Source organism: Myxine glutinosa, chromosome 12 (genome assembly GCF_964187855.1).
Source record: "Myxine glutinosa chromosome 12, kmMyxGlut1.1, whole genome shotgun sequence".
Taxonomy (NCBI): domain Eukaryota; kingdom Metazoa; phylum Chordata; class Myxini; order Myxiniformes; family Myxinidae; genus Myxine; species Myxine glutinosa.
In genome coordinates this window covers 67,507,494-67,520,098 of record NC_136272.1, presented here as the reverse complement: position 1 = coordinate 67,520,098, position 12,605 = coordinate 67,507,494, and the positions used below count along the sequence as shown (strand labels likewise).

The 12,605-nt window shown below is 48.3% G+C and overlaps 1 protein-coding gene across 2 annotated transcripts in view; it reads left to right on the top strand.

Annotated features, from left to right (window-relative positions):
• Positions 1-10,687, top strand: part of LOC137437497 (heterogeneous nuclear ribonucleoprotein A1) — a 28,763-nt gene extending 18,076 nt beyond the window's left edge. For both annotated transcript variants that reach the window (XM_068131861.2, XM_068131863.2), the window contains one exon: positions 9,992-10,687. In XM_068131861.2, the coding sequence (XP_067987962.1) occupies positions 9,992-10,053 (62 nt within the window). In that variant the 3' untranslated portion in view covers positions 10,054-10,687. The remainder of the gene's footprint in view (positions 1-9,991) is intronic.
• Positions 10,688-12,605: the final 1,918 nt, after the last annotated feature.

Genomic DNA, 12,605 nt, shown 5'->3' with positions numbered 1-12,605 from the left:
TTCTTGAGACCGATTGTCAAGACAGACGAAAGAGTTGCCGTTTGGGGGCAGAATTTTATTAAGGCCTGTCGACCTCGGTCTGGAGTATTGCCACACCAAATGGGGCTTGCCATACAACTTGATCATAGATTTGGGTCAAAATGGATGCTCAACAAGTTCCACCGGCTGGGATACACTGAGTCTTACACGGAGACACAAAACTACAAATACTGCTTCCTTAATAGTAGGAGTGGAGATGACGTTCCAGATACTTCTGGCACTCTTGACACCATTGTGGAGGAAACCGATGAACAGATCAATGATGAGGTTGCGGTTGATGCTGCGCTTGAGGATCAATCAGTGATGACAGCCAAAGTGCCAGCCAGTGAAAGTGAATTGTCAAGTAATGATCAGGTGGTCTTTATGGAGGTTGGGGAAACAAACAATGCAGTCACTCAGTTTGTTGGAGACAATATAGATTTAAACATTGTCTCAATTCATGGAAACACTCCCTTTCACTCAATGGGTTGGATCGAAGTCACCTCTCCGGCACCACCTTTGCCAGATCCACAGACAACAGCAGCTTTACCCCGGGTGAAGTTGAAGGCACTCGACAAAGCTAAGATCCTGAGAGGAACTGAAGTAAAGATTATTCCATTTACGAACAGGAAACAGACAGGAACGAACGCGATCATGTTTCTCCCCCTCGCTGAGCTTTCCTCCTCCCTGGCTCATGATCAGCCACTCCTCACTCCAGGTGACACACTCTGGGCAGCGGGGTGGGTGATCAAAGCCAACGATCCTGAGTTCCCACACTCCAACTGGAATGGCTGGATGAAGAGAATCCATGCTAATGATGCAAAGCAGAGCACACAGATCGAGTTCCTCCCAGTTATTGAAGGAGACCCTAATGACTTCAACAACATCTTCACCACTCTGAAAGAGTGCATACGGCGCGCTGGGGTCGCTATAGTGACCTTTGATCTTCCGATTTGGCTGAAGGCTGTGAATATAATAAAGCAGGCAAATCTACCCGTCATTCCAAGGTTGGGTGGTTTTCACCTGCTGAAGTCTTATCTTGGATCAATGGGTAACATCATGGAAGATTCTGGACTACTAGATGTGATCCAGTTGATCTATCCTGGAAGTACGACAGCCAACCACATCATGGATGGAGGATGTTTTGACAAGGCAATCCGTGTTCACCTCCTCATCGATGCAGCCATCTATCAACACATCATGAAACTTGCCTTCACTGAGGAGGAGCGTGGTGACATGAAGACCTTCATGGAGAAGGTGGCTGATGGGAAGATGGGAGCCAGACACTCAGACCCAGTAGTGCCAGTGTTTGAGCAAAGGTTTGAAGAAACCTTCAAACGACTCGCAAAAGGAGGAAGAACACCTGCACTCTGGGTGGAGTACCACCACATGGTAGATGTGATCAAGGTCTTTATCAGAACCGAGCGACTTGCAGACCACAATGGGCATCTGTCCTGCATTGTTACCAAGATGCTTCACATATGTATGTGAAATAAAAGCTACTTTGTGTGTAAATGTAAAAGTGAAAATATAAATGTTAACAATCAACTCAGAATCATGAAAAACCCTTATTTGACCCCTCATAAGTTACTTAAGGGCCGATTAAAAAAAAAAAAATTCTCGAAAATAATTTTTCGGTACCCGAATTCAACAGCTTTTTTTCTGGGTTTCCCACGGGAGTTGAACTTCAACATTTTAACACATGTTATTACACACCTTTACAAACATATTGGTGAAGAAATTTTTTGGTAACAATTTAGTTAACCGATTTGTGAAATATCTCATAAAATGCCCTTACTAATCGTTTTAAGGCCATTTTCCCTGCTGGAGCAGGGATTAGCCTTGCGGGCCCCATGACAATCATGGTTCCCTGTTTGAGGCAATGTTTTTATGGCCGGATGCCCTTCCTGACGCCAACCCTTGGTCACGCTCTTACCGCAGGGATACGGTGTACACACCGTGATCATTCATCCCAGCAAGCTGGTACTCAATTTGCCGACCTCGGAAGGATGACAGGCTGAGTCAACCTCCCTGGCGTTAATTCAGCGATCGACCGGGATTCGAACCCAGGATCCTAGGATCCCAAGCCGGCATGCTAACCGCTAAGCCAACACCAGGGAGACACCAGGCATCCTTCCTTGCTTCACTCTCATTCTTTACTATAAGTTGATTTGGATGAAAACTTCTTACTCTTTGTAAAACTGTTGTATATATTTAAAGTCTCCCCAAGTTTTCTCTTATTAGTCCCCTACCCGAAGGGCACTATAGCTTTGCTGTCTGTCTGTCTGTCAGTCCGTCCCATTTTTGGCTTTCTGCACTTTTTTCCATCACCTTTAACATAATCAACTGAAACTTGGTACATGGCTTTATTATAAAAGTTACAGAGCAAGTTTGAGTTTCGGGGCGTTTTGTCAATTGTTCACGGAGTTCTGCCCATTTTAATTTGGAAAATATCATATTGTACATGCAGTTTTCAGCTGCCCTGACTCCATCCCAAATGAAACAGCACACTGATCGACAGGCCTTAGGCCTGGGTGTTAGTCCATGGCCCAGTGCTATTGGAATGATCCCAGGTATATAACCGCGATGTATTACATATACAGTCACGTGAAAAAGTAAGTACACCCCATGTAAAGTTTTGACTTTTCCAACAAATTTCAACACACAGCTATTTGATCTTCATTTCAACAATATTGATAGATAAAGGTGATATTGTAGCGGTTACCGGAAGCATGGCACAATTACCTTGCACCGGCCGATGACGCAACCGGCGAGCGGTCACTTGTCCGGACTCGCCCGGGCATGTCCAGACTTGCCTTTGCCGGGCGAACACTTGTCTTGCATACCACGCCCCGTTGAGAGGTGTGGCTTACCTATTTGCATACCACGCCCCGCCTGAGAGGCGTCGCTTTTTTGTGTGTTGAGTTTGCCTTATAAATTGCCGCCCGTTCGATGGGCTGATTTAGTGCTTTTGAGTTCTTTCGTGTTGAGCTAAAATAAATAGCTCGGTGAAACTTCGTTCCTGTGTCGTCCATTTTGTCTGGCTTTATCGTGCGAGCACAGCTCCCACAATTGGTGACCCCTTTCTAAGAACACGGCGATGGAGTCAGCTGTAGCTTTGAAGCTCCTGGGCTTTTGGGAGTCGCACGCGGCCGTTTGGTTTGCTCAAGCGGATTCTCAATTCGCCCTGTGGAAAATTACGGAGGACATGACGCGTTACCACCATGTGGTCTCCGCGCTCAACGCCTCCACCGCTGCCCGGGTCCTGAGCTTCCTACAGCACCCGCCGAACGCCGACAAATACGGCGCGCTCAAAGGCCTACTCCTCGGTGCGTTTGGACTCACGGAGACCGAACGCGCGCGACAACTACTCGACCTCCCGGAGCTGGGCGAGGCCCGTCCATCCGAACGCATGGACCACATGCTTGCTCTTCTCGGTGACCACAGCCCGGACTTCCTCTTCCGCGAGCTGTTCCTCCGGCGGCTACCCGGGCAGGTACGGTTAGCTTTGGCTAACTCGCCCATCACGGACCCTCGCGCCCTGGCCAAGGAGGCCGATAAATTTTTCTCGGCCAGGCGACACGTTGGAGCGGCCGCCTGGAACCCTGGGCCGACCGAGGCAACGCCCGCGCCACGACCGGCGCCACCCCCGGCCGAGTCCGCGCCACTGACGGCAGCGGCCGCTGCGACGCCCCGTCGACCGAACCCGATGCGGCCGCCGGAGCCTCCACCAGAGCGGACCATGTGCTATTACCACGCCAGGTTCGGGCAGAAGGCCAGAACGTGCCGCCCACCGTGCACTTTCGGCTGGCCGGGAAACGACCAGGCCGGCGCTCGCTGCCTGCCATGAGCGTCGGCCATTCAGGCAGCCTTCTGTTTATCATGGACATTGTCCGGGCGGCGTTTTTTGTGTGACACCGGCGCTCAGCTGAGCGTGATACCCGCCTCAGTGCAGGACAAACAGGCTGCGCTGTGCGGCCCCGCCTTGGTCGCCGCAAACGGCTCCTCCATCCACACCTTCGGTTTGCGCAGCGTCACATTCTGCTTCGGGGGACAGCGCTTCAGGTGGGACTTCATCACGGCGAACGTGCCCATCGCCTTGCTGGGTGCAGATTTTCTTTGCGCGCATGGGTTTTTGGTCGGCGTCAAACGGCGTTGGCTCATCAACGCGGAGACCTTCAGCTCGCTCGCTTGCTCATTGAGTGGCTCCGCTCCGACCAAGCTAGCCTGCGCGCTCCCGGCCGTGGACAATTTCACCCGCCTACTCGCCGAGTTTCCCGCCCTCACGCAGCCGACGTTTTCGGCCGTCAACGTCGAGCACGGCATCGAACACCACATCCCGACCACAGGTCCACCGGTCTACGCCAGGGCTCGCCGCCTCGACCCGGCCAAACTCGCCGTGGCGAAGGTGGAATTCGACGCGCTGGAGCGATTGGGCATTGTGCGGCGCTCGAATGGCGCGTGGGCCTCGCCCCTGCACATCGTGCCCAAACTGGGTGGCGGATGGCGACCATCATGCGGCGATTACCGCCGCCTCAACGACGCCACCACCCCCGACCGGTACCCGACACCACATATACAGGACTTTTCCGCCCGTTTGGTGGGGCGGGTGATCTTTTCCAAGGTCGACCTCATTCGGGGCTACCACCAGGTACTCGTCCGGCCGGCCGACGTGCCGAAGACGGCGGTAATTACACCTTTTGGCCTCTTCGAGTTCCTCCGTATGCCGTTCCGCCTTAAGAACACGGCCCAGGCCTTCCAACGGCTGATGCACAGCGTGCTGCGCGACCTCACCTTCCTTTTCGTCTACTTGGACGACATTCTCGTCGACAGCACTTCCCGGGCGGAGCACCTCATCCACCTGCGCACGCTTTTTGAACGCCTCGGCCAGCACGGCCTCATCATCAACCCGGCGAAATGCCAGTTTGGCGTAACGGCTGTTGACTTCCTGGGGCACCGCATCACGAAGCGCGGGGCCGTCCCGCTGCCTACCAAGGTGGAGGGAGTCACAAGTTTCCCGCGCCCCCGCTCCATCAAGGCCCTACAGGAATTTTTGGGGATGGTAAATTTTTACCACCGGTTCGTGCCTCGCGCCGCCCAACTCATGCGCCCCCTGTACGAAGCCCTCCGGGGCAAGCCGGCCAAGCACGACGTCGCCTGGACCACAGAGATGGACGCGGCGTTCACGGGCGCTAAGCTGGCCCTCGCCAACGCGACCATGCTGGCACACCCGGCGCTCGACGCACCCATCGCCCTCACCACGGATGCTTCCGACTACGCGGTGGGTGCCGTGCATGAACATTGGGTGAACGGGGCTTGGCAACCGCTGGCCTTCTTCAGCCGGCAGCTTCGCCCTAACGAGCGCAAGTATAGCGCTTTCGACCGCGAGCTCCTCGGCCTTTACCTGGCTGTTCGCCACTTCCGCCATCTTTTGGAGGGCCGCCCGTTCACGGCGTTTGTGGACCACAAACCCCTGGTCTTCGCCATGGCCAAGGTTACGGAGCCGTGGTCGGCCCGCCAGCAGCGCCACCTCTCCGCCATGTCCGAATTTATGACGGACATCCGGCACGTTGCGGGCAAGGACAACGCTGTGGCCGATTGCCTCTCCCGGTCCGGCGCGAACGCCGTCCACCTGGGTGTGGACTTCGCCCGCATGGCGGCCGACCAGACCGCCGACCCCACGGTGCAAGCCCTCCGGACAGCGGACACAGGCCTGCGATTGGCCGACGTCCCCTTCGAGGACACAGGCACAGTTCTCCTGTGCCATGTTTCCCTGTGCCAACCTCGCCCCATCGTGCCCACCGGATGGCAGCAGCACATTTTTGACGCCCTCCACGGCCTTTCCCACTCGGGCCGGAAAGCATCGCAGTAGCTCGTGGCAGCGGAATTCGTCTGGCATGGGCTCCGTAAAGACGTCCGCGACTGGCCCAATGCCTGTGTCGCCTGCCAGCGTGCGAAGGTCCACCGGCACACCCAGGCCCCGTCGGCACCATTCGACGTGCCCGCGCGGTGCTTCGACCACGTCAATGTGGACCTGGTGGGACCCCTTCCCTACTCGCGGGGCTTCACCCACCTCCCCACGATGGTGGACAGGACCACCAGGTGGCCGGAGGCTGTCCCGCTGACATCAACAACATCCGCCGACGTGGCGCAGGCCTTCATTGGCACTTGGATTGCCCGTTTCGGCGCCCCCTCGGACATCTCCTCCGACAGAGGCCCGCAATTCACCTCCGAGCTTTGGGGCACGGTCGCCCAGGCCTTGGGGGTCAAGCTTCACCGCACCACGGCCTACCACCCCCAAGCCAACGGCTTGTGCGAGCGGTTCCACCGCTCGATGAAGGCCGCTCTCTGGGCCAGCCTCCAGGACGATGGTTGGGCCAAGAGGCTCCCGTGGGTCCTATTGGGCCTCCGAACGGCCCCTAAAGAGGACCTCCAGGCTTCCACCACCGAGTTGGTCTCCGGCCAGCCACTGCGCATGCCGGGCGAATTCATCCCTGACGCCACCGGCCCCTGGTCTGCGGCTCGCCAACGCTCGGTCCTCCAGGAGGCCGCCAGGAGATTTGCCCACGTCCCACCACGGCTGCCCCCAACCCCACGTCCCCCCAGCACTTCGCACTGCGGAGTACATTTTTATCCGGCACACCGGGGACCGCTCCGGCTGCTGTACGATGGACCTTTCCGGGTCCTGAAGAGGGACGACAAGTCATTCATCATCGACATCGGCGGCAAGCCGGACCGCATCTCCGTGGACCGCCTCAAGCCGGCCCATTTGGACCTCGACCAACCTCCATGGTTGGCCCTTCCTCCACGACGGGGCCGTCCCCCGTCAACCAAGCCCCCCGCCCGACCATCCACCACCACGCCACCTACCACCCCCACACGAATAGCCAGGGGTCGTTTCGGCCGGGCCATCAGGACCCCCCTCAAACTGACTCTCCCGGTGCATGTTAATTCTGGGGGGGGGGGGCGCATGTAGCGGTTACCGGAAGCATGGCACAATTACCTTGCACCGGCCGATGACGCAACCGGCGAGCGGTCACTTGTCCAGACTCGCCCGTGCGTGTCCAGACTTGCCTTTCCCGGGCGAACACTTGTCTTGCATACCACGCCCCGTTGAGAGGTGTGGCTTACCTATTTGCATACCACGCCCCGCCTGAGAGGCGTGGCTTTTTGTGTGTTGAGTTTGCCTTATAAATTGCCGCCCATTCGATGGGCTGATTTAGAGCTTTTGAGTTCTTTCGTGTTGAGCTAAAATAAATAGCTCGGTGAAACTTCGTTCCTGTGTCGTCCATTTTGTCTGGCTTTATCGTGCGAGCACAGCTCCCACAATATAATATAACAAATATCATGAAACATTTAGATTTTGTAGTCCATTGTATAATTTAAATAAACATAAATGCAAATTTCGCACGTGGAAAAAGTAAGTACACCCTTGGCTCTAATAGGTGGTATTGCCCCCTTTGGCAGAAACAACCTCAAGTAGGTGTTTCTTATAACTGTCTACCAGTCTCTGACATCGACTGGGAGAAATTTTTGCCCACTCCTCCATGCAGAATTCTTTCAGCTGTGCGATGTTTCAGGGGTTTCTTGCATGCACAGCTCGTTTCAAATCCCCTCACAACATCTCGATGGGATTTAGATCCAGGCTTTGACTTGGCCATTCCAGAACCCTCCATTTCTTTCTTTTCAGCCATTCCTTGGTGGATTTACTGGTATGTTTAGGGTCATTGTCATGTTGCAAGGTCCACCTTCGGGTGAGCTTCAACTTTCCAGCAGATGGCCTCACATTATCCTCAAGCACCCTCTGGTACAATGTAGTCTTCATAGTGGATTCTATGATGGTGAGCTGCCCAGGCCCTGATGCAGCAAAGCTGCCCCAAACCATAATATTTCCAGCACCATGCTTTATAGTTGGTATCAGGTTCTTGTTGTCAAATGCTGTCTTTGGTTTTCGCCAAACATGTCTTCTGGTACTGTGGCCAAATAGCTCGACCTTTGACTCATCTGTCCAGAGCACATTGTTCCAGAAGTGCTGGTGTTTGCCTCGGTGTTCATTGGCAAACTTTAGTCTTGCCCTGATGTTCTTTCAGGACAGCAAAGGTTTCCTCCTGGCACACCTCCCATGTAGATCAAATTTGTGCAGCCTCTTTCTAATGGTAGACTCATGCACTTTGACATCAACATTGGCAAGAGCTACCTGTAGGTCCCCTGATGACATTCTAGGGTTCTTAGAGACTTATTTCAGCATCTTGCGGTCTGCTCTCGGGCTGAACTTGCTGGGGCGGCCTGGCCTGAACAAGTTGGCAGTTGTTTGGAATCTTCTCCACTTGTAGATGATCTTCTGCACAGTCCAATGATTGATTTTAAATTGTTTGGAGATCTTTTTAAATCCCTTCCCAGACTTGTAGGCATCTATAACCTACTTTCTGAAGGCCTCAGAGAGCTCTTTTGATCTCGGCATGGTGACGCCGCACACTTCAACAACAAAGAGCAAACCAAACGAAATGTCTGAGGTTTAAATAAGACAGGTTCCTCCAAGATCTTCTCGAACGATGTTCTAATCATTTGCACCTGAGCTGGTGCACCTGATTCTAATTTTAGGTATTTGAAGTAGTGATAAATGTCGGGGTGTACTTACTTTTTCCACATGCGAAATTTGCATTTATGTTTATTTAAATTATACAATGGACTACAAAATGTAAATGTTTCATGATATTTGTTACATTATATCACCTTTATCTATCCATATTGTTGAAATGAAGATCAAATAGCTGTATGTTGAAATATGTTGAAAAAGTCAAAACTTTACATGGGGTGTACTTACTTTTTCACGTGTCTGTATGCACAAAAGCTGTACACGTTTTTTTCTTCATGTATGTACATCGGATTATTTTTTATTATTATCTTCAGCACCGAACACAGCATTATACACCACCCAAATAAAGGGATGTGTTTACTGGTGCCAAACTTTCCAGACTTTTTCCCCTTACCCTTTATATATTGAACTGAAACTTTGTATGGGACATGTATTGCAAAGCAATTCTCCCTCTTGTTTTCTTTCTTTTAATTCTTTTATATTTGTCTTTTTTTCTTCTCTTTGCTGTTTGCTCATAACTCATTCTTTTTCTTCTTCGTTAAATTACGTCCACCCGTTTAATATCCACTCACGCTCTTTGGGATGACACCCCATCCTGTTCCTTTTCCTCTTCTTTCCACAGTGTTGATTGCTTTGCACTCCATGTCTCGGTAGTTTTTGGTATGTTAGTGGGCATCAGTTTTGTTTGTTTGAAGGAAGGTGTAGGTCAGTAGGTGTTGGGTTAAGTAGGCCCTATGTAGTCCATGAGTCATCATAGACGTTCAAATTTTTTTTTAAATAATCATAAACACTCAGTATATTGAACTGTCATTGAAAGTTGATTTATCTTTTTTAATAAGATTGCAGATTTTAATGTCAGATATTGCCTGGTGTTGGCTTAGCGGTTAGGGTGCCGGCTTGGGATCCTAGGATCCTGGGTTCGAATCCCGGTCGATCGCTGAATTAACGCCAGGGGGGTTGACTCAGCCTGTCATCCTTCTGAGGTAGGCAAATTGAGTACCAGCTTGCTGGGATGAATGATCACGGTGTGTACCCCGATTTAGAATAGGTACACCGTATCCCTACGCATCGTAAGAGGCGACTAAGGGTTGGCGTCAGGAAGGGCATCCGGCCATAAAAACATTGCCTCAAATAGGGAACCATCATTGTCATGGGGCCCGCAAGGCTAACCCCCGCTCTAGCGGGGAAAAATGGCCTTAAAACGATCATTCATTCATGCATTCATTCATTGACTCCTCTCCTTACCCCTCCTCACATTGACTCCTCCCCTATCCCTCCTCACATTGACTCCTCCCCCTATTCTTCCTCACATTGACTCCTCCCCTACCCCTCTTCACATTGACTCCTCCCCCTACTACTCTCGTTTTTCTTCCTCAGGAGGTAACAGCTACGAGACGGTGAAGAATGACAGCACTTATGTCAGGCCTCCCTGGTACTGAAAGGTTCGCAATGTAATTGTGCAATAAGAATTGCTTGTTGTTTATCTTGCAAGATCCGTAGAATATCTGTTTGCTCTTTTGGTATTTTTGTTACTACTTGTGCAGATTACATCTTTGGCACTGCCTCAAGGGCTTTCTGTAAACTTTCCAATGATTATTTCAAATGGAAGGAAAGGAGGAATTGTAGTTCTGCGTCAGGTGTACTCGAGGAAAGCCTTGCTCTTGTAAGTTGTGTCGATAACGAAGGTTTCATTTTGTTTTTGTTTTTGTTCTTTTTCTGTACCTCTCTTCAAAATGGTGTAGTTTCGTTGTTTCCCTTTGTGTTTGAGATACAATGGAACCACTTGTTCTTTTAACGGTGGCTTTGATTTGAATCCCAGTGCTTTGATCTTCTGCCTAGCTCTTTACCTTTTTAGGATAATTGTTCTCTTTTCTTTCCATTTTTTTCCAAACACTTATTTCTGTTGTCCCAACAAAAATAGATTTGTTATTTTCTGTTATGTTCGGTTCCATTTTCATGGCTATTAAAATTTATTACTTTTTGTTCAGTTCTGATACTGTTTGGAAATGTGAGATATGCTTCCTTTCCACCTTGTTGCATCAGAATATTAAATGACGTCTCTTTTCTGATAAATGCGAGTTTATCTGAAAACCAAAAAGGTGGTTTGAAAATTTATTCTGATTTAATCAAGGTGTGCTTTCCAAGCAATAGAATGAGAAGGGTACAGGTGATAGAGGAAGAACAGGGTTCGGTTGTGGTGCTTCTTATGTCAAACATTTCAACGTCCTCTCACCTCCCCCCCCCCCCCCTCCACCCCCCATCCCAAACTGCCTCCGCCCCCAAACTTCCTCCCCACCCCCATCCCAAACCCCCACGATCCCAAATCCCTCCTCCCAACCCCCATCATAACTCCCAACCCCCTTCAATTGAACTTCATTTCCTTTACGATCCATCACCATGTCCTGATGCCTTTCTCTCCTGCCACTGCCTTGTTGGTCATTATGGAGATAAATTTGAATTTATTTATTTATTTACCAAGCATGCTTGATTACCAACGGGATGTAGAGATAAATTTGAATTTATTAATTTATTTACCAAGCATGCTTGATTACCAACGGGATATAGAGATAAATTTGAATTTATTTATTTATTTACCACGCATGCTTGATTACCAACGGGATATAGAGATAAATTTGAATTTATTTATTTATTTATCAAGCATGCTTGATTACCAACGGGATATAGAGATAAATTTGAATTTATTTATTTATTTACCAAGCATGCTTGATTACCAACGGGATATAGAGATAAATTTGAATTTATTTATTTATTTACCAAGCATGCTTGATTACCAACGGGATATAGAGATAAATTTGAATTTATTTATTTATTTACCAAGCATGCTTGATTACCAACGGGATATAGAGATAAATTTGAATTTATTAATTTATTTACCAAGCATGCTTGATTACCAACGGGATATAGAGATAAATTTGAATTTATTTATTTATTTACCAAGCATGCTTGATTACCAACGGGATGTAGAGATAAATTTGAATTTATTTATTTATTTACCAAGCATGCTTGATTACCAACGGGATATAGAGATAAATTTGAATTTATTTATTTATTTACCAAGCATGCTTGATTACCAACGGGATATAGAGATAAATTTGAATTTATTTATTTATTTACCACGCATGCTTGATTACCAACGGGATATAGAGATAAATTTGAATTTATTTATTTATTTACCAAGCATGCTTGATTACCAACGGGATATAGAGATAAATTTGAATTTATTTATTTATTTACCAAGCATGCTTGATTACCAACGGGATATAGAGATAAATTTGAATTTATTTATTTATATACCAAGCATGCTTGATTACCAACGGGATATAGAGATAAATTTGAATTTATTTATTTATTTACCAAGCATGCTTGATTACCAACGGGATATAGAGATAAATTTGAATTTATTTATTTATTTACCAAGCATGCTTGATTACCAACGGGATATAGAGATAAATTTGAATTTATTTATTTATTTACCAAGCATGCTTGATTACCAACGGGATATAGAGATAAATTTGAATTTATTTATTTATTTACCACGCATGCTTGATTACCAACGGGATATAGAGATAAATTTGAATTTATTTATTTATTTACCAAGCATGCTTGATTACCAACGGGATATTGAGATAAATTTGAATTTATTAATTTATTTACCACGCATGCTTGATTACCAACGGGATATAGAGATAAATTTGAATTTATTAATTTATTTACCAAGCATGCTTGATTACCAATGGGATATAGAGATAAATTTGAATTTATTAATTTATTTACCAAGCATGCTTGATTACCAACGGGATATAGAGATAAATTTGAATTTATTTATTTATTTACCAAGCATGCTTGATTACCAACGGGATATAGAGATAAATTTGAATTTATTTATTTATTTACCACGCATGCTTGATTACCAACGGGGTATAGAGATAAATTTGAATTTATTTATTTATTTACCACGCATGCTTGATTA